General features: G+C 40.4%; 1 protein-coding gene and 1 long non-coding RNA gene across 4 annotated transcripts; one reads left to right on the forward strand and one right to left on the reverse strand.

The window, feature by feature from the left end:
• Window positions 1–4261: 4261 nt before the first annotated feature.
• Window positions 4262–13518, forward strand: arsh (arylsulfatase H). Of its 3 annotated transcripts, none has more exons than XM_046053947.1 (11): window positions 4262–4382; window positions 5186–5335; window positions 5592–5713; window positions 5841–5963; window positions 6433–6635; window positions 9852–10072; window positions 10488–10624; window positions 10967–11104; window positions 11336–11495; window positions 11931–12052; window positions 12869–13518. In XM_046053947.1, the coding sequence occupies exons 1-11, from the start codon at window positions 4378–4380 to the stop codon at window positions 13270–13272; spliced, it is 1785 nt and encodes a 594-aa protein (XP_045909903.1). In that variant the 5' UTR covers window positions 4262–4377; the 3' UTR covers window positions 13273–13518. The 3 variants fall into 3 exon arrangements, with proteins under 3 accessions (XP_045909903.1, XP_045909905.1, XP_045909904.1); XM_046053949.1 differs by lacking the exon at window positions 4262–4382 and adding an exon at window positions 4527–4705; XM_046053948.1 differs by lacking the exon at window positions 4262–4382 and adding an exon at window positions 4749–4904.
• LOC123973717 lies at window positions 12538–15689 on the reverse strand. Its single transcript, XR_006825675.1, has 3 exons — window positions 15583–15689; window positions 14406–14587; window positions 12538–13244 (listed from the first exon to the last, which is right to left on the reverse strand). It is a non-coding gene; the product is annotated as an uncharacterized LOC123973717 (long non-coding RNA).
• Between the last annotated feature and the right edge of the window lie 7444 nt (window positions 15690–23133).

Below are 23133 nucleotides of genomic sequence, written 5' to 3' on the forward strand. Positions count from 1 at the left end.
TGTATTCATTTCATACCCACCAGTCATCACGCCCACATAAACTGTGAATCATCTAATAAAATTCAGCACTGCAATCAGCTATGACAACTTGATATTGACTCAACAGAGTTAATTTGAATCCAAGCCAATCGGGCTAACTTGTCTTTCATGGTTGAAATAATTAAACTCAGCTTTGTTGGTGTCTGTGAGATAAACTCATATTCATAAAAATACCAGAGGTGTAAGATGCATTTAGATAATTTTCCCAAGTGTATTGTAATACTACATTACAAGTAAAAGGGATATAGAATCGTGTCACGTTGTGGACTTACTGTGACAGCCGCAGTTTAATGTCGTAGCAGGTCTAAGTGGCATCTATGTCAACCTACTATTCTTGTACTATTGGTTGTTTAATTAAGCCAGTGGTCCCCTACCTGGGGGTCAGGAAACCTGTCTGGGTCACAAGATAAATCTGAAGGGTGATGGACAAGAAAGAAGAAGACCAAAATGTTAAAGTAATATAAAGTTGTGTTCATTTTTCTGGCTCTTTTTTCTTGGAGAGTTTTAAATTGTCAGAACTCTAAAAAATATTAAAAAGACCCACTATGAGAAGGAAACATGATTCTTTGGTTAAACTGCCCACAACTCACAGACAACATGTGATGGGAGGCCATCAGTACCAAAATTGGCAAAAGGGTTGGGAATCAGTGGTGTAAACTACAGTAATGAGCAATTTATCATAAGTCTTGATCGCAAAATAACATTTAGTGGAGTAATCTCCCTTTAAAATGTGGTGGAGGGAAGTGCACTACAAATTCATGCAAATTGTGCTTCGGTAAAGTAGGGGACACTGTGTATGGTTGTAACACTTTTTGCTTCAACAACTATAACACTAGAGTTCTCACACTTTTATACAAAGTACCCACATTTGATCACTACAATCCTCTACAAGAATATCACAGACCTTGTGAGTTGATGTCAAATGCAACGTGTTCCCTTGTTACAACCTACCCCAATACCAGGGTAGGTTGTAACACATGCTGGGGTAAGTTATAACAATCAGACAAAAGAAGCAAAAATAGATGCCACACTATATGATATTCAAAAACAGGTCGTGATACAAGAGAACAATGTTTCTGTCCATGTGTCTGATGACTCACGTGCATGTACAGTATGTGTATATAAATGTATCTATAGAATAAACTTACTGAACAGTGTACTTAAATACTACTACAATGTACTTAATTAAATAACATCTTTGTACATCCTTAGGTCTAACAAAAATCTGGTGTGTGTGTCAATGTGTGTATATTCTTAATCAATGTCACAGTCAGTGCTTAAAGTGGGCTGGTACTCACCGGTATGTAGTCCAAGCACTTCTATATTTTACTCTTTGGCGTACCGAGACCTTTTCATGCGCACTGGAATTTCTGACATGCCCATATGCTTCTCTGCCATCTCCACCGGCGGAGATGGAGTATGGAAAAGATTGAGTGCCGATACACACGCCAACATGTGAACAACGTGAATGGGAAGTACAGGTCACAGTGCTGACAAATGAATGTTGGTAACCCTGGAGTCAGCCTTGGTGGGCCCAGACTGCAAAGATCACTCTGTAAAATATTAAAATCAAGTAAATCCCTAGTTGTATGTATAGCACTGTTTAAAGAAGTGTTACGGTGCTTTCAGACCAAAAGCGAAGCGAGCGTTCAGGGCGGTGAGTTTACATACAAAGTCAATGCAAAGACGTGTAGAGCCGCGATAGCCTATCAGCGTTGAAATTGTCCCTACGTCCCCGACGGCTTCAGAGCGTTGTGTGGAGAGGGCCTGGAAGAGCGGGCTAATGAAAATCTGATGGCCGACTGAGAGCTGATAAACTTGGGGGAGAGGAGCAGGGAGCAGCGTTCCAGGTTTTGGACAAATAAACACCCGTAGTCGGACTGGATTCTGCTCCGACAACTATGCTGTTTTCTCACGGGAGGAGCTCGGAGTACACTGCTTTTAATAAATTAGCTTTTTACTTCAGTTTTTGGGATTACAACGTTGATTTATCTTCACTCGAGCTTCTCAGCAGCTAGCTTCCGTGCACATCCGGTTCCAGTGTTGTTGTTAGTGTCGTTAACTCTGTTGGACTACTACTTCATATTTATATAAAAACCGGAAAAAGCTGGACATTACTTGGAGAAAAGGAAATGAGGAGTTTGAACTTCCTGGTGAGTTCAGAAAACATGTCTGTAACTTTATTCCAGCTATTGTTGTACTTTACTGTACTGTACTTTACTGTACTTTACTTTAAGTTAGCATAGAATAGCCCTGATCGATCCATTCAGAAAACAAACATTTTAGTTGTTGTCCTGCTGTCTTGCTGACAGACCTGACAAAGCATGAATTCATATGTTTAACAAATCTGCATCATGTTGTAGTTATTTCGGCATCAGTTTGATCCGTTTATTGCTATTTAAACACAGCAAAATGTTTACTTTGGGTTAATACAGCTGTAGTAATGCCAAGTTGTGTTTATTTGCATTATCGCGTGTGAACACTCAGTAGTTAAAATTGCCTTCTCGCGTTGTGTGTGAACACTTGCAGCGAATGTACTCACGCGAGGAAAGCGTCGCGAGGAGAAAATTCACGTTTGGTATGCATGCCGCATTACAACTCACCCCACTCCTGTCAGACAATGTTAGCTAGCTGTATTACCATAGTGGGTTGAAATTAAAAAGGAAAAAAATGCATCACATGTTGCCTAAGAAACTAGTTTTCAATCTAAGTCAAACAATTTTATCTGCAATAGTATAGATACCAAACAAAATATCGTCATGGTCAAAGAATCCACTTTCTGACATCAAAATAAGTTTTTTCTCTATACATTCTGAATGTACCTGTTTCCAAACTTGATAACCACCATGCCTGATTGGGGAGGAGGTAGGAAAATACTCAAATAATCACCTAACTCCTATCTTATCTCTAATTGGTGGAACTGGTGTTGTTACAACTCTCCCCATGTTACAACCATACCCGGTCTCCCCTACTTGAGTAAATGAGCTGTTACTTTTTAGACATGTAAAAATCCTTTGACTGAATCCTTGAACATTTAATAAAACACACAACTTCAAATGCAGCCAGTAAATATGGATGTGATATAATACAGCAGGATAGCTGAAGAGGGCATGTTTAACCTTTTGAAAGCAGACGGTGCTCTGGGCGATGATAATGATTGAAACATTTTTTCTTCGCGGTTTTAACTCCGAAACCCGCCGATTTTGTTGCTCCGAGTCTAAGCGGGCGCCATCTTGATTATTGCGCAATACCTGCAAGCTGCCTGCTTGCAGCATACGGTGTTTTTTGACATTTTGTGGCCGATCCGTTGGAGATATATAGACATGCATATCAAATGAAAGGTCTTCTCAAGCCGGATCGATTGATACCCCCCATCACTGTGGGATGCTCCTTTCTAAATCTACAGGCCTGTAAAGCATGGGAGTGCTTTTGGTGACAGGAATGTTGATGAATACTCCTGTTTCTATCAATATTTCAATGTTTTGTCATTTGGAAATAGGTTGTATGGACTGAAAAAGTGTTTTAAAGATATCTATCAATAAAAGTCAGCATTTTAACAATAAATATTGCCAAAATATGGAAATTCACCTGGTATATTTGAAAATGTTGTATGATAACTGTTGTATTTTAGTTTATTTTCATCAGATTTACAGTTACAATTGCATTCTAGGTGTATTAGAAGATATTCAGTTGCATTAAAAGCTAACTCAGGATGGTTTTCATGGTTTATTGCATAAAAATATAGCTTTTTTTTTTTACCAGACGAGGCTAAAAATTTCAGATTTTTTCTTTATTGCATCTCCATGTAGTCTGTAAAAGTAAAATAAATATATTAATACACAATGGATTCATATTCCTTAGCTTCTGACTTTTCAAAGGAGACCAGAATTATGATTCTAGGCCAAATGGTTGAGGAGTTATTCCTGATAAATTTTGGGTATGTAATTTTAGGCGTTTTTTCTGGAAAAAGGGGTCTGTTTTCATCAGGTTTAAATACATGCTTCTATCCATCAGCATCATCATGAGTTCCCCTAAAGAGCAGTTTTTCCTTCTCAGATTCTTTTGTTCAAAGTTTTTAATGTACCAAAGAGGTTTAAGTCAAGTCATCTCTCTTATCTACCTATTTAATCATTTGAGAGGTGCTGATCTCCCAAGTTGGGAACCACTGTTGAAAGGCATAACGTTTCGTGCGCATTTACTCCACACATTAAGGTGAATGTGGTTGTGCGCTCACAAGAGTGTCAGTACAGTAGAGTCAAGGAGGCGGGTCCAGTGGCTGAAGCAGCAAACTAGGAAACGTGTAACATTCATGTGGATGAATCAGTGTATTGTGCAGACATGAGGTGAGTCAGTCTACATTGTAGGTTTGCCTTTGCCTTTTTCAAACAACACTACGTGCAATGTCTTTTGACGGAACTACCGTAAAACCAGGTGAATGAACAACAAATGAAGAAGGAAAACTAACTGACGCGTCCATTTGATGTCGACGGTTTTCCTTTCAAGCTATTGCAATCTGTGTTCACACTTTGGACCTTACAGTTATCCCAATATAGTTATCAACATACAAACGTTTGTTTTGTATAGGCCTACACTGCGGTCACATCAGTCAAAACAACATAGACTAACAGAGTTTCTGAGAGGTCAATCATTGCTGCTCCAGACAAAGGTCAATGTTCCTCAATACCGTTTGTGCCAAGTCTTTGGCGTTGTGCCGTAGTAACGTTATTTAACTGCCGGGTCTAGTGAAAGGGAAGTTCAACTTGTTGCCTTGCTTGTGAGGGGTAACTGTAAAACTAGAAAGAAAGAAGAAATTAAGAATCCTTGCTGAAGATTAATGGGATTTCTTGAAAAATCGGTTTAAAAAGGTAGGACACTTCTGTGGGCAAGGCTTATACTGGAGTGAAAAAACAGATTTTAAAATGCAAGAGCTTTATTTTTAGTAGTATAGTAGTGGTAGTAGTAGTATAGTTTTAGGGCTGCAAATTAGTTTTCATTATTAATGTTTTCTTTCAATTAATCTTTGGTCAAATGTCAGAATACAGTTGAAAACAGAGTCCAAAGTTTCAGCAGTAGGCCATCTATTTATTTATTTATTTTTCTTTAAAGTCAAATTAAATAGCCCAAATTATTTCTATTTTACCCTAAGGTCCCCCCTGTTGGTACTTCTCTCCCTGCTCCTGGAAGCAAGGAGTGATGTCACAGGGGCAGAGGTGGAGAGGAAGCCCAACTTTGTTCTGATGATGGTGGACGACCTGGGCATTGGTGATATAGGATGCTACGGTAATGATACCATCAGGTCAGTCCTAACAAATGTGTTACGCTTCTGTTTCTGTGTTTCTCTCTTCCCCCTCTGTTCCCTCTACTGTCTCACTGAAAATTTTCATTTTTAACAATGTCTTTCATCACCATTCCAGCCTTTTTATTACATCATGTGTAGCCTATGGTATGTCAATATCTCTGTTTCTTGTCTCCCTCTGATGGGCTGCACATAAATGTTATGTAAATGTATTTCAGTATCTATATGTCTCTGTTCTACCTATTTACACCTGTAGGACTCCTAACATAGACCGACTTGCTTCTGAAGGGGTAAAGTTGACACAGCACATTGCAGCTGCTCCTCTCTGCACCCCGAGCCGGGCCGCTTTTATGACTGGGCGCTATGCTCTCCGCTCGGGTAACAGACAATCTCAACCTCACTTAGCCAGTACATGTAGGAGCATCCTGGTCGTATGTGTACAGCAGTGTTTGACAGCATGCACCATATGTGTTTATTCATTTTATTTTTGTACTTGTGTGACTAGGAATGGGCAGCACAGGCCGTGTACAGGTGCTGCTCTTCCTTGGAGGTTCAGGGGGGTTGCCACCCAGTGAGACCACCTTCGCTAAGAGGCTGCAGCAACAAGGATACACCACCAGCTTAGTGGGTGAGTTAACATAATGTGATAATTTATTTATTGGACCTCCATAGTGAAATTTCTCCTGACCAGGCAACAGAGATAGACACTTATGGACACTTAAGTCAGTTGCTGCCAGATGTTCGAGCTGAATCAGTTGTACAGGATGGCACATGTTTACACACACCTGTGTGCAGTGTTTCTGTAAAGAATATAAAATGGGGATCTGTGTGTTGGAAGCACACAAAAACCACATGGTTTACACTTGGCATCCAAGTATTTTTATATTATTTATTTATTTTCAGGGACAATGCACATCGGTATCACTGTAAATGTGCTAGTGCTGGCCAAAAGGCAAATTTTTAAGGTACTCCATGGCCCGGTGTTAAATTAACCATTAAAACAACAAGTGTATGTAGGATGTTGAGATTAAATCATTTTGCAATGTGAAAGGCTTACTAGTATTCACATTCCTGTCCTCTCCTCTTTGTCTCTGCAGGAAAGTGGCACTTGGGTGTGAACTGTGAACACAGAGGGGACCACTGCCACCATCCGAACCAGCATGGTTTCAGCTACTTCTACGGCCTGCCGTTCACCCTCTTCAATGCCTGTGTGCCCGGGCAGGGCAGTGACGTGCTGGAAGACCTACAGCACACACTCCAAAATCTTACCATGTTGCTTGGTCTGGGACTTTTCACACTGGTAAGGGTGATGTTGTGTCAGTTGGGGCTTTTATTTTCCTCTGCAACTCCAGATCTGGAGTTGTCCCCGGGCGCTGTACAGTGGCTGCCCACTGCTCCCTTGAGGGATGGGTTAAAAGCAGAGAATGAATTTTGCTACATGTATGTGTTTATGAGAATAAATTACCTTTTAGAAATGATCACACAAAGGCACATCTGAAGAAGCACAATATGAGACAAAGATAGCTGAGCTGGAAATCTGAATGAAAAACAAAGAAAACTGAGAGTTGCATTTTGGTTGCCAGACGACGAGGAAGAAACTGGAAAACAAAGAGTTGCTGTGCCGTTCACCCCAAAGCAAAATAACTAATGTGTAATCACTTAGACATGAGGCACTGGGTTGAAAAAAACATTGGGAACAGAGATTGTGATTGTGAAATCCACAGTTACCTCAGCCTGAAACCTGTTTTTAGGAGAAAGCAAAGTAATAATGAAACTAAAATTTGTGAGGACTTGGCGATGGCCAGTACATGTAGGATAAATGGGAACCAGCTGTGCCACAAGTAGAGGAAACAAAAAGGCTTAAAACAAATGTTTGTTCTAAAGAGGAAAATGGATAACTACTGTAATTTAGAGTGCTCAGCAGGAAGACAGAAACCTATAAAACTATCTTCAAATCTTAATTTATACTGTACAGTATGTATGAACAAAGGACACAATGTACTACTTGTTTCACCTGGTGACGACTTTATTAATGGTGAGTGATATCATCTGGTGGCAAAATCGTGGAATTGCATCAGAATCCAAGTCCCAGACAGTAAAATGAAATGCCATGGTACCACAATATTACATGTACAATGCAATACAGTGCAACAGCCCTGGAATAAATGCTGCACTTGTATAGACGAGGATGTCAAATATTGGTTGAGATGTTATCAGAGAGGAAGGTAAATTTTCTTTCTTTCTCTTTTATTTTTAAAAATGTCATTTTGTTTATTTGATATATATATATATATATATATATACACTGAACAAAATTAACTCAACGATGTTATCAAAGATATTGCTCAGGTGTGCCTTCGAGTTGCGTTCAAGACCAGTCGGAACTGGGATTTTTCCCAGTTGAAACTTCTGACTTCCAACCTCAAAGCGTTCCAGCATGGTGGTGCATGACGCCGAAAGTGAACGAAAACCATGACTGACCGTGATAAAGTGTACACACAGTTGCACTTTCAGCAGTGTTTTAGGTGTTACTTCAAAGGATGGCAGTTTAACTGCAACAACTGACTTAAACTCTCCCCCATCATCCTTTGTGACTCCCCCGTCGCCACTGTGGACTCCTTCCGCTTCCTGGGCACCATCATCTCCCAGGACCTCAAGTCAAATCATCTCTCTCACCAAGAAGGCCCAGCAGAGGATGAAGAAGTTCAGCCTGCCAAAAACAATGATGGTGCACTTCTACACCGCCATCATTGAGTCCATCCTCACCTCCTCCATCACCATCTGATACGCTGCAGCCAGGGACAAGGGCAGGCTGCAGCGCATCATTCGCTCTGCAGAGAAGGTGATTGGCTGCAATCTTCCTTCTCTTCTGGACTTGTATGCTTCCAGGACTCTGAGGCGAGCAGGAAAGATTGCAGTTGACTCCTCCCACCCCGGACACAAACTGTTTCAGACTCTCCCCTCTGGCAGGAGGCTGCAGTCCATCAGGACCAAAACCTCTCGCCACAAAAACAGCTTCTTCCCGTCTGCAGCTAGCCTCATTAACAAGTCCCGGGTCCCCCACTGACACTCCCCTCTTGCAAACGATACAAATGTCTCTGGACATGTAAATACTGTTTCATCTCGTGTCGGGCACAGAACTGGCACGTCGCACATATTTGTTGCTGATTGTTGATCTTTGTTGTATATTTTTATGTTGTCAGTTTATATATTTATATGTACACAATATTCTCTTCCGTTACGTTACTTCTGAAGGGCACAGACCCAGAACCAGAATAATGCACATGTGTATATATCTGCAATGTTTTTCTTCAATTCCATATTTATATATTTCCACATTTATTTATGTTGACTGTATGTTTGTCTACGTGTAGCACCTTATCACCACAGCAAATTCCTCGTATGTGTAAAACACTACTTGGCAATAACGCTCCTTCTTCTGATCTAAATAGCCTTTACGTTACTAGTTAAATGTGTACATCTCTAGCTACATCAGTTGGTAACCCTCAAGTCAGTCAGTGTTGTAGATTACACTTCCTAATGTTTTGGCATTTTTAACAATAACTTTTATGCAGAGAAGATGACACATGAGATTCTTTACTGTAGCCAGCTACCTAGTAGGCCTAACATATTTCTACATCAGTGTACATGCGGAACAGGTTTTACTATATGATCGTGTTTCATTATCTATTTTCTGTCCAATATTACCTGTTTAATAATTAATGTGCAATATTCTCTGCAGCTATTTATTCATTAGTACTTTTTGGTTCACCATAATTTTCTTAATAACGTAAATATTGTACATACCCACACACCTTTATATCTTATCTTATGTCTTTACATTTTTATTTATACTATTATATTTATATACTCTTTATCTATCTACCTTTGACAAGTGTGCAATTGTGACAAAAGAATTTCTCCTCTGGGATCAATAAAGTTTTTCTGATTCTGTAAATGTATTATTTTAATTTAAATTACATACATGCAAATGTACTTTTTGTTGCCTTTGGTTTACCATTTACAGTGTGTGTCTCCATGGCATTGTTCTGTGACGTAATGCAGCTGCTACTCGTGAAGTCGGGGTACATATTTTCACAAGTAGGAAATCCGACTTCAAGTGGTGTTCTTCGTACTTTTTCTAGTTAGAGGTTGGAAATTTCCCAGTTCCGAGCGGTCTGGAACACGGCATTAGGCTGGCCACAATAAAAGGCCACTTGAAAATGTGCAGTTCCATCACACAGCACAATGCCACAGATGTCGCAAGTTTTGAGGGAAATAGGCCTTTTGTGTACATAGAGAAAGTCTTAGATCTTTGAGTTCAGCTCATGATGGGGGGCAAAAGTGTTTATAATTTTGTTCAGTGTCTATCTATCGAGAGATCTATATATCTGAATTTTTGAAACCAAAACCTCTAAACCCAGGCATCTAGCTGTGTACTGTACGGCGGTAGTTTCATTTAGTGTGTGTGCGCGCTTTCTTTCTAAACCCACTGTGTGTGTGTGTGTGTTTGCAGGTGTGTGCCCATTTGTGTGACCTCCTGGACGTCAGCCTCTGGCTCCTGGTAGCACTTTGTTTTCTCACTATCCTAGCGACCGCTGTGTGGTATATACCCTTTGAACTCCTGCCCACCTGGAATTGCATCATCATGAGGAACCAAGAAGTGATCGAGCAGCCAATGACGGTGGAGACACTGCCCCAGAGGTTGCTGGGAGAAGCACAAAATTTTATAAAGAGGTATAAATATGTCTGATCAAAGCAGTTTCATATTTTACGTGTCTACAGAAACATGTTAAATTGTGAAACTGGACTTGTATTGGGTAGTCCTGTTTCATCACATGCATGCAGCTGATTGAGCCTCATTAGTGTTTCTTTCTAGTGTTTTATGGTGAAAAAATAGCTTTTTCATACTATCAATCAACAAATTCCATAAAAAGACCCAAAATCAACATTTTTATCTCTCTCAGTATTTTCAGACTTGCCTACCCATTTTGTAGCACTCATCCCACAATTTGTTTCTTCTAAAAAACAAAAATACTTGTTTAATTTTCAAGTAATTTCAGCTGGTAAAAACAGCTGGTCAGTGAACAGTTTTTTAAAATTTGTAGCTTAGAGTGTTATTGCCTTATCCTTTATCATCTCTCCTCTTCAGGAATGTTGATCGTCCATTCCTCCTCTTTTTCTCACTGGCACATATCCACACGCCACTCTTCAAAACCCCCGCATTTGCTGGCAAAAGTCGCCATGGTCGCTATGGTGACAACCTAGAAGAAGTGGACTGGCTCATCGGTGAGAGATTGGCTATACAGTTAATGTGCTAATATTGGCATGCATCGTTTACAAACATTATTTACTCTGTTTTGAGGGTCTAAACTGGTCTGATTGGCCGCCAACACAGTGCAACATTTCACGAAGGAGCAAACATCCCATCATCACTGGGTCACCTACGTATAACACTGTTCTGTGTGTGTGGCATTTCAAAATTATGGTGACCACTAAAAGACATACTACGAAAAATAAGACAGAGTAAAGTCAGAGCAGTCCTACCAGCTCTACTTTTAGAGGTTCAACTCTCAATTGATCTCTTTACTGCCTAACCACCTCTAATGCTTTATTTAATATGTTTCCTAGGTAAGATGACAGAGACGGTGGACTCCCTCGGCCTGGCAAACAACACTCTGATGTACTTTACATCAGACCATGGTGGATACCTGGAGGATGCTGATTCGCTAATCGGCCAGAAAGGAGGCTGGAATGGCATCTATAAAGGTAGATATCATGTTACACTGTTTTTAATGATATTTACATTCACTGCAATCTTTGATGTAATTATAGCAGTTTCATTGGTATTCGAAGTCTCAAAACATATATGAACTCTTGATAAAACATTAACATAAGTCTAACTTGGTTAAATGACAATTATACAAAGATTGTATCTTTTTTTACTGCATTTACTGCAAAAAATACAGATACTGGTCTTGTGATATTTCTCACCTATAGGTGGGAAAGCTATGGGGGGCTGGGAGGGGGGGATCAGGGTGCCTGGTATTTTCCGCTGGCCTGGCAGACTGGCAGCTGGAAGAGTAGTAGATGAACCCACTAGCCTCATGGACCTGTATCCAACGCTGAAATATTTGGCCAAGGACACTCAACCTGACAGGTAAAGACTGGCTGAAATGGGTGCCTTCTTTGTATTGTGTGTGCTATCATTCACTGAGTCTCATTTGTTTTACTCTTGGGAATGCTTACAAGCTTCTGTATTTGTTGAATTCAGTAGTACGCCAAGCTATTGTTTAGAGTTACAAAAAGAGGTGAGACAAAGACTATGAACATGAACATAATAATTCATTTGTTTTCTAGCCAGATGATCACAATGTGGATCCAGAAGCACGTCATTATCTGTAAACAGCCATGACTTTTGTTTTGGCAAAGGCTTCTGTGTGGACACAGATTCAGGAAATTTAGCAAGCATTGTAGGTGAAATCAGAAGTCTAGTGTCTCTTTCTGCATGTAGAGTTGTGGTAATGCTCTCTTTATATTCCACCTTTTCCCTCTCCCACTCTCTCTTTCTCTCAATTGCACCTTTTTCTTCCAGACAGTTAGACGGCTATAACCTCATGCCATTGTTGGAGGGGAAGGTAGAGCGATCAGAGCATGAATTCATGTTCCACTACTGTGGAATCTACCTGAATGCAGTACGCTGGCACCCAACCGGAAGTAAGTTCACACAGAGATGCATATAGTTATCTAGCAGACAAATATTTTTTGACCGTTATGAAGTCTGTAGTTTTTTCTGCATAAAAAGGCACCTGTGCTGATGTGAAAATGAAATCAAACTATCTAATAGAATACCATAGAATAGAGCTAAAGTAAAATCTTAATACTTAAGTAAAAACAACAAAGACTAGCTTGGAAACTGCATATATTAAGATATGTGTGAATGAGTGCTGCCCCCTAGTGTAACTCTTGTTCTGTAGGTTTATTTGTTTTCTTGTATTTGTAAAACCTTGACGGTGAACTTGAATGACAAAACTTTGAACGTGAGCTAAACATGTGAATTTAACTAATAAATCTGATGAGGGATTTGCTATTGTTTAGATATTACCTATTCAAAGTCCAGCTCTGCTTTTCAACTCCATGTATTGTTGAATCCTGATCTTATTCTTGACATATTATTTGACAAGAAGAGATACCTAAAGATGTTGAATGCAAAAAATGCCTTTATTTCCAGCAGATTTAGTCTGACAGACGTACCACTACGATTGTGGATGTCAACATTGCCTTCTTATAGCTTGGTGTGGTTAAAAACTTTGTCATGATAGATGACCTTACTATTTCTTAACAAATCAGTTCTTTTAAAATTAGACCAGTTATAAATCAGAACCATTTCTGTTGGACCAGTCATACTGAAAATCAAAAATTAGAAGTAAAATCTGCAACAGTTTTGAAGAGATTTTACTGAGCTTTAACCTGCCTCAGAATATACTTGATATGCGCATGTTCACATGTTCCCTGGTGTGTGTTTCCATCCAGGTGACTCTGTCTTCAAGGTGCACTTTTTCACTCCAAACTTTTCTCCCCCGGGAGCTGGTGGATGCTATGACTCTAAGGTCTGTATGTGTCACGGAGAGCATGTGACGCACCACAACCCACCTCTCCTGTATGACCTTTTCCACGATCCGTCAGAGTCTCGCCCGCTTACCCCTGATATTGAGCCGCGATACGCTGAAATCCTCGAGCAGACTGCCAAAGCTGCGGAGAGACACCGGAATACCCTCGCAAACAAGCCGGATGATGCTCATTCACACTCCAACACAGATGCGCACGCTGTTGAAAGCCAAATGATGTGGGACAAGATTCTGTGGAGACCCTGGCTTCAGCCTTGCTGTGGAACCTTTCCATTCTGCGGCTGCAAAGAGGACACAAGACACATTTAAGGGAAAAGTCCACCAGACAAAAAGTCCATATTGTTTGTTAAATTGAAAATGAAGGAACATCCACTCTTCCTATGTTTTGTTTTTTTTACACACACAAGGGGATGTATTTTGTCTACACGTGTATCATTCATTAAATGAAAGATCTGTTCAGTCCGTGCTCTTATTTTTTACAGTAAGTAAGTAAGTAAAAACTGTGCTTGAAGTACATCATGCAATAAACTCCATATTACATGGGTTTCCATTCCATAATTGCATTTCTGTCTCATTGAATACATGATTTCATCTGTCTGATTTCTGCCTGAATTCTATGAGGCACTTTGTTCATGTTCCAGTAGCTCTGCTTACATCTAGACTGATAGTGAGGTAGTCAGATTTAACTAAAATCATAATGCTTAGATGACATCTAGCCAAGTCAGCCTAACATTTCGGTTAAGTTAGCCCGAAAAAATGGGTAGAATTCCTCAAGAAAGTAGTTTAGACTGTGTGCCATTAGAGGGCAGAGTCAGACTGTGCAAAAGAAGAGAGTGAGAGTCACTGTGGACTCTGGGGCTGTGTATACCACGATTAAACATAAGAATTATACATATTTTCAGTTCAGGTACACAAATACATCAGCAATAAGTAAAGCAAATAACATTTTTATACTGGTGTAAAATAACATTGCATCAGTAGTGATTAGCTAGAGGTAAGAAATTGAATCCCACCCTGTGTGTTTTTGTTTTTAGCTCTATTGATCAGAAAAATACCTCCCAGTAATCATCTTTTTGACTTTTCCCCCCTTTTGCCCTTTATGATCCTGCTCCATTTTCCTCGTCTTCTTTCTTCCCCTCCTTTTCTTGATTCACCTTTAAATTGTCACCCGTAACGTCTTCCTAACCATCCAAATTGTTTTAGTGGCAGTGCAATACTTTTTGATCTCAGAAAGGGGAATTTTCTTTTCACACACTCCCATTCAGAACAGCACTGCTCAAGGACACTAAGGCAGGGTGTATGTTGTCCTGCAGGTGTTCCAGTTTGACCACAAGGACACCATGTGGCTTCACAGATCTCTGCAAAAAAATACTTTAAAGTCTGTGTGAACTTCTCCATCATCACTGTCATCATCATTGATTATCATCATCATCAGCACTCACTGTCTCCCTCCAGCAGTGGCTGGATGTCAAAACATCAACATTTGCTGCAGCAGAAGAATATAATTGTTCCCCTTCCTTCCCTCCTCTCTGTTTCCTCTTCTTCCATCTCCTCAAACTGCTTTCTCCATCCTCTACTTGTTGTCCTCCCCTTTATCCTCTCCCTCCAGAAATGTCACTGGCATCTGCAAGTGAGGAGGGGTATTTCATCATCATCATCATCAACAATCGTCACTGCAATCGTTGTCATCAGGGTCGTAGTATTTACTTCTCTCCCTCCAGCAGAGATCCGTACATCAAACACTCAGCAAGTTCATTACAGTAGCCACTCCATTATATCTCCAACAGTAAATCAACCAGTCGACCATACATAACGACATTTGGCTGTGCATCACAGTTAATGATGGCTGGTGGGATAGAATGTTACTGGCTGTACTTCATGTCACACACACACACGTAATAGATGAGCACACATAACATTTTGTGCACACACATACCCATGCACACAGTGTATCATGTTGTTTTGAACAGATCAGTGGTTTTCTGTAAAGGTCACTGTTCCAGGAGATGCCATAAAGCATTTTTATAACCCTCTGACACACATAAACACACATACTGCTTGGAATAGTAGGAATACTGCATGGCAGCTCAAACACACTGGAAATAGCTCTCCTGTTTCAAGCTAGTTGCACACTAATAGCTTGTTGCATTGTTTTTAGATTTAGTTGTGGGTTTGTGCCTATAGATTGGTTGATGCTAAGAATAGAGATCATTATAGACCAGAGAACGTTTTTAAAATTAACATCGTCACTCAACTGTGGCAGAATATCTTTGTTGTGGAATATCTGTTAGCAATTACTTTTCATTTAAATTCACTGAATATTTCAAGCCTGGAAAATGTTTGTGTTCAACACTTGAGGTTTGAGTTGTAAAAAAATCTTTTCAAGAGTTAATAAGAACATCGATACCACTGATGTCTGTGCTTCAAATGTAAAGCTGGAGCTAGGAGGCAATTAGCCTTGCTTAGCATTAAGACAGGGAAACAGCTAGCCTGGCTCTGTCCAGTTAAAAAAATAACTAACGTTATACCAACACCTCTAAAGCTCGGTAATTATTACTAACACAGGGTGTGTTTTTTTGCTTAATTCATACACAAAAGTAACACAATTTGTGGTTTTACTTGTTAATGTACGGGCTGTAGCAATTTCTTGGCGATCAACAGTCGGGTGCAGTGACTTCCTGGAATTGTGTCAATACAGTGAGGTTGCCAGATGTGGTACCATTGACCTGTACAGAGACCTATAAGTTACCATATGCTGCATAGCTGACAACCTCCATTATGACCGAAGAGGGGCACAGTGACAGGGAGATGGATAAACTTTTATTTAAAAAAAAAAAAAAAAAAAAGTGGGTAACTCTCCCTAAAAATGCATATTGTTTCTGTTTGTGTATGGATTTTACAAATCGATTCAGCATAGTAAGCTTTAGAAAGCCGAGCTAGCGTTATCGCAGTTTAAGCTTCAGGCCAACCATCTCCCCGGTTTAGCTCCAAACATAACACACATGTAGCTATTGGGATTAGTTAAATCAGAATTAATGTTCATGGACCAGCAACCTGTTGCACCAACTGTGTGTAAGTTCAGACGTAACCTAGTTATAATGTATATTACAGTTTTTTTTTTGGTTTTTTTACAATTGCTAACAAGCAGCTTGCACACTAGTTAATTGCACACCCAAAATGCACCAAAATTACCAAAACACTGCATACTTGTTTAAATTTCAAATAATTTTACAAATACACCAGCAGTAGTTCTCTCCAACAGCAACATTCATTGTCACTCATAACACAAATACCTAAAAAACACTAACAACAGATAGCATTACATTACTATCTTTATTGTTGATAGTATAAGAAATGTGTACATTGTCTTATTTTACAGTAAATAAAGTTACCATTATGAAATACAGTAAGAATGGTAAGTCTTTATAGAATGTACAACAGTATCAAAAGGAAGATATCAAAATGCAAGAGGAAAATGGGAAAAGCTTCAGTGTACTTCATCTTTACCATCAAGTAACTCAAAAATAAACTACAGTAAATGAAAATTGCAAGTAAAACAAGTCACAAAAGTCTTGTTTGCTCAAAATGTTTGCTCAAAAAAACAATACAAAGTTAGTTCATCAGTCTCTTGCATATGTGCAGCAGCACACCATCGGAGGATATCACTACGTGGTAACATTGGTACCCCTTTGGCCTGGGACACCCACTCTTTTACCAATCAAATTCTGTCCTTACCGGTGTGTTTTGGCCAAGTCCACGTAGATAAAAACATGGTGTGTGTGATGGGCTTCCAGCTCCATGACTCTCTAAAAGAAATCCCCCCTGTGGGGATTAGTCGTTGGGTCCTAAAGAAGAAATACAAGAATTACACACAAGCAATAGATTTTAATTTTGGTAATATGCAGTTATGCCTTTTCAGAATACATATTTTACCTGTTGGGTCACTTGAAGATTCTGTCAATTGATGCCACGTTTGGCTGCTCTCTGAGACCAGAGTCTTTCAATGATAGTCCATGGTTGATTATCTGGTTACCACAGTAGCCCCAATGTCATCAGAGACTACAGCTCTTGGTCATCTCTGCTGTTGTCTTACACCACCACGCATGCAGAATCCTCTTCCTCTCTGTACAACTCTTTATCTATATCTTTTGCAGGCTCCAGTGGAGTGGAGGTGTAACAAAACATTGTTGACATAAAGATGTCTCCTTTTATAGGTGGTAATGAGATCACTAGGTGAAAAGACCAGGGTAGGGCTGTAACTGAGATGGGAATGACCTGTCGTTGGTATCAACGGTATGAACGACCCGTTTGGCCATAAGTGTAATTTTTACTTCCGCGTCAAAACTGACGGCGTAGGCTACGGGGTTACGCAGAGGCTACAACGTCGCCTGACGTGCACCTCCTCAAAAATGTAACTACATGTCGAGTCGACGTGGACTGTAAGCACTGTGATTGGTCAGCTGGGTAGCCTCGCAATGCCTCCGAGTCGACTGGAAGTGCCCCATGCTTTGTACTAACTTTTACTTGCGGCCAAAACGGCGGCTGTAACACGGTGGATAAATATATTATGACCTATTGTAAATATATTTGACCGTCACAAGCCGCGCAAAATTGTTTTACTATCAGAATGTGATCCATTTGGTCTATAATATTTGAAAAGACAATACTAGCCGCATGTAGACAATTTTACCCCCATTAACGTTAGCGGAGGGCTAAACCGGAAGTTAGCCCGCTAGGCCAGCAAAAGTCAACACAGTGGACGCTGTAGCGCTACTGCCAACTAGCGTTTGAGGGTGTAATTGCAGAATGACGGATACACCGACGCACAAGTATAAATGCCTGACCCTACGCAGGAGTATAAATCAAGCTTTAGGTGAGAATGCCAACAAGGGTCGTTCAGAGGGACTTGGCCTCGGCCATAACGACTGTTGTTACAACATCCAGAAGCACTAACGAACCAGCGGTATCGATCATCTTAACAATGACCCACAGAGGTTAAATAGCTGAGTTTTTCTACCAGTCAGAATTAAAGAAGTAAAGACTTCAAGCATCTTCAACCAAGTCCAGTTGCCCTTGATTTTAACCTTCATTGGGGAAAATTAAATGTACATTTGCATAATTTCAGTTTCAACACCAAGAATTTTGTGCTGATAATAACCGAAACCGACCCCTTTAAGCTCATCTAACAGCCTCTCTACATAAAGATCATATCCTGTAACAATTTTATGTCACAGTATGAAAAGATTTACAAGATTATTGGAGAGAAGCTGTTTGTTGGTTGTGGAAGTGTGGAAAGTGAAGAAAAAGAAAATCTATAAATACATGAAAATGAGGGCAGGGTCTCTGTGGCCTTTCGGTAGCCATATTACTGTTCTGTTCACCTAAGGTTTTGTTAAAACCACAGCTGACCTCTGTGGTAAAGCCATCACATACCATTACAATCTACAGTCCATGCCCAACGCAGCATGCACTCTTTGCCCTCTTACGCCTTTTATTATTTCCTTAAAATTAAAGCTAACATTGTTTGTGGTTGGTTGAAAGGCCTGGGGATACATGACCAGATAACTAAATAAAAAATACACAACACAATGTTAAAATGTTGATGCATTAAGGGGAAAACGGGGAAAAAATTTCACGGATGCAGGGTTTCTGCAGAATACAATAAATTCAACTTACTTCCATCCACTACTTAATTCTTTAACTTTCCTGACCAACCAGTACAAGAAGACCAATATTGGTCCATCAATCAATGTTGACTATCTATTTTCCCATCTATGTGTTTCTCTTTCTGGTTAATTTATCTTCTTAGCTAAGGTGGTTTCACTTATTACAATAGATTTTTGTGGCAGAGCAGCAATTACACCCCATTACAACACTATTACATTAAGAAGCACGGAGTGGAGAGAGAGAGTGAGGGAGGGAGGGAGAGAGGAAAAGAGTCTGTGTCAGGTTTGTCTATTGAATGAGGCCTTTAGAGAACAGTACGGAGGCTTTTACGCTGCTGTGAGTTCCGATTGAATTTGTGCATGTGTGCAGTATATGTCTTAATGTGTAAGGATGCAGTGCAGAGAAGAGAATATATTTGCATGTGCAGCTGTATGCTTATTTAAATAACAAAAGTCAGTGCAGCAGAAGCAGATTTTTGTTTTTGTTTGTATTAGTTTGTGCGAATAAATGTGTGCGTGTTTCCAGCAGCACTGGGCTAAATTATTACCGTGTGAGATAGGCTCCAGGGGATGAAATGTTGTCTGTGCTCACGCACACACATACACACTAACTCTAACTGGCTCAAAGCCCTTCTCAATCAATGCATGCCTGTACTCTGCCCTTGTATCTAAATGTAGATCCTATTCTGCTCCCTGAGACTTGCGGGGGAGTTGTACTGCACCAGACCATGTTGCGTTTTTGTGTATTTACGTATTTAGTGCGGTACAGTGTCTGTGGTTTAAGTATGTACCATGTTGTGTACCATATGGTACAACTTACCCCTCACAGGGGACAGAGCTTCAGGCAGGGAACAGGTCATTTGAACTGACATGTCGGCACACACTCACACACAAGCACACACACATTCATATGTACACCCCTGTGTACACATAATGACAACACAAAACCTAATGTGCACAAGCACACACACAGACTCCTCACACATTTTCTCACTAATGTACCTAATAGTGAACAACAACAAACAAAACACTTTCAATCATTACAACACTCATGCACACACACAAACACACATTCACAATCACAAAAACTGACACACTACCCCCTGCAAACTTTAACATTCATTCCCTCTTTGGTGACAGGAAGTGTTTAGTGAGGTGGAGTTTGATGAAAAACAGATAACTAGGTTAATGGGACAATTCTAGCTACACACATGCACACCCACACACACACACAGATGCAGGGACTGTGCTTAACCTCTACTCCTGTCCATATGCCTCTTAAACTGACAGAATTTGGCTCAACCACTCTCATCTGTTTTTCAGTTTAGCTCGAGAACAACAGCTCTCAGGCTTTTTGTTGCAGAGCCATGCTTTGATTCCCGGGGGAAAAGAACAACTGCAGCAAAATGCTAAATCTCTCCTGGTTAGTAGGACACGTCACAGTGTTGTAATTTAGGACAATTACAGGTTTTCAATGAGGGACCCACTCCCACATCTCAGCCTACATAGACACACGTGTACTGCATGAGTTTATTTCACTGTCTGCAGATGTCACCGTGAAATCAGTCACAGTGTATGATTGGCTTTCTGAAAACTACACATTTATAGCCTGCATATGTTCACTCATCAGCGCAACCATTTTGAGGGTTTGCATTTTATTGTCCTAGACTTTCTTTGTTGAAGTCACTCGGTTAAGTCTGACATAAATTAGGTAAAAAAATACCACGTGGTTGGTGGAACTCTCAGGATCACTCAGTGCGATCATGTTCTAATTTTTAGGGACAAGTTTTAATGTAAAAACTAAAACCCCTGTTTTTTACAAGAACCAAATCATCATCACTCTATGTTGTTTAAACTGGTTTTAAACTAAATCCATGTGGCTTCCCATGTTTGAACTCTGAGAATGTGGCATAGCAAGGAGAAAAGAATAAAATTACCGACCAGCTAGCCACCTTGGGAATTTCACACCAACAAATACATACAGTCATTCTCGGAAATGTGTGACTAATTATTATTTAGGAAACTCTATGAACACTGAAGGCGCACAAGCTCACTTAAAGAAGATAGAATCAGAGAGAAAAGCAGATGATCATTTCAAAGTAATCGAATCTAAGAATCTGTTGTATTTAGGATGCTCAACAAATTCTTTATCACAAAATCAAAATACAACTTGCAACTTGCCTCCCCAACAGGTTCAAAGAACACAATATAATAAAAAACATAAATCAATGCAAAATTTAATTAAAAAAACGAATAACAAGAAACTTATTGCTAACAGCAATAGCACCCAAAATGTTGAAATTTTAGATATTCAATATGTAAACACAGCTGAATCTAGTTTGAAGCATTTACAACTATAAGACCACATATTCCCTCTGTAACTCATCATGACAGGGTCTAGGCTGGTGAAGAGCAGAAGTAATAAATAATGGAAAAAGGGTGCGATGGTCAGTGAAGGAGGGAGGGGTGATGTGTGATGGAACGAATGATAGTAGGAATAGAGGACAGAGGATGGAGGCATAGCAATAGGAGAGGTGCTTGAGGTGTGACCAACACGATACAGACTGGCTGATGACAAATTTAACAAAAACTGTATTTCTTTCCCTCATGGTAAGGTTACAGGAGAGAGAAAGAGCAGGAGTGAGGATGGGAGGGAGAAAAAATATTCTTGAAGAAAGAGAGCAGCTTCTTTCATATTGTACTGTTTCATGTATGTGTGAGATTGGCAGAGAGATGAACAGGTGGAGGAACTGAAAAAAACACTCAACACTAGCTTAATGATTGGAGAAGAAAATAGGAGGAGACAGACTGAAGTATGGATGAGAGAAAGAAAATAATTGCAAGATGCTAATCACGATCTTAAGGGTCTCACTCAAAGGGTGGAGGATAAAAAGTGAAAATAAAAGATGTACCATGACAGGAGGGAGAAAAGGATGCTTTTGGAAAGATAGAATACGAAAGTGTATCTCTCCAAAAGCAGAGGGAAGATTTAGTTATCATGTCCCACAAAAAAAAAGGAAACTTGAGGAGGGAGAAGCGTATAGGGAAGCAAGAAGTAAAGATTAGGGAAAGAGAGACAAAAGGAAGTCTCACAGCTAAGATAAAAACAACAGAATGATACACTTTACAGTACAGCCAAAAGTATATGGACACCCCTGGTCCACGTACCTTTGTGTACTATAGTCCACACAGTTAATATGATGTTATTATAGGTTAAGATAAGATAAGACAAGATTTTACTGATCCTCAGGGGGGAATTCACAGTCTTACCAGCAGTATATGTAATTCAAATTAGCACGACTTTCATCCGGGCCTCATCCCTGGAACGAGCACTGCTGCTGGGTGGAGATGGATCGTAGCGTGGCAGTGTGAACGGCGTCTTCATCCGCTCACCTGCCTCGCCGTCCTTCCCCAAATCAGGCTGGGCTTGGCGGCCAGGCACATCCTCTACCTCTGTAGGGATGTCTGCGGGAAGTGTCACTCCCCCAGGTTGCTGAGCCTGCTCAGGTATCACAATCTCCCCCTGATCTATCAAGCCATCAATAACCCGGATCCGGAGATCCTTTTTCAATAAAGATTTGGCAACCGTGATTCCAAAATGGGTGGCTATACGAATTAAGTCATCTTTACGACAACTGCTAATTTTCTCAAGGGTCGGGTTGACTATAAACAAGTCCAAATCAAAGCGCTCCGTCATAGCTCAGTCAGCCAACTGTACTCTCCTAAACTGAGTAACAAATAATTTTTCCACCAGATTCAGTTGAGTGAATCCCGGACGAGCCCCCAATTATGTTACGTCCCCGCTGTCTAGGGGTAGGAGAGACGTAAACATAAACCAGATGGATTTGGTATGGGTGGAAAGATTATTTATTAAGCAGTCTGATACACAAAAAATGGTCAAACAGAAAATGGGCAAGTGGGTGCTGCGTAAAACAAAGAACCAAATATAACAAAAAGAGATCCCTCCTACGTGGGGGATTACTAAACTACTTGAAAAAGGATAAACAAAAACCTCTCTAGCCGTTGTTCAGAAGCGGAAAAAAAACACAGGGAGCGCAGCACCCCTAAACCTAGTGTCACTAAACAAGTATTTAACTAACAGGTGTGGGTAATCAGTGAACGAGCTTCCCCTAGCCCAAGACTGTAGACCACCTACTGGGATCAGCCCAGGTGAGTTACCAACTCTCAGTAACACACAGATCTAACAAACACAGAAGCTGTTTCCACTGAGGATACGCGCACACACAGAGTTCAAGGTTAGGACCAGCGTCAGGGCAAACCACATGGCAAAAAGTAGCTGCCTCGAACCAGCAGCAGACCAGCCTATTTGAGGGGGAAGGCACGAAGGCGGTCCTGCAGGCAGCTTGGCGATTGGAGAAGGGGTGGTGTGCCGCTCCAATCAGAATCGTCGGAGGTGGGAGGCGGGATCAGCCAGGCTTGCCGAAGTCCAGCCAATCCCCCGCCTCACAGTGTAACACATGCAGGGAGAAACACAGGCAGCAGT

Source organism: Micropterus dolomieu, linkage group LG07 (genome assembly GCF_021292245.1).
Source record: "Micropterus dolomieu isolate WLL.071019.BEF.003 ecotype Adirondacks linkage group LG07, ASM2129224v1, whole genome shotgun sequence".
NCBI classification, from domain to species: domain Eukaryota; kingdom Metazoa; phylum Chordata; class Actinopteri; order Centrarchiformes; family Centrarchidae; genus Micropterus; species Micropterus dolomieu.

Bases quoted from the DNA above. Each gene is read 5' to 3' on its own strand.
- arsh (XM_046053947.1), top strand. The intron at 5,336-5,591 runs GTCAGTCCTAAC...TTACACCTGTAG, and splicing joins TACGGTAATGATACCATCAG to GACTCCTAACATAGACCGAC. The intron at 11,105-11,335 runs GTAGATATCATG...TCTCACCTATAG, and splicing joins CTGGAATGGCATCTATAAAG to GTGGGAAAGCTATGGGGGGC.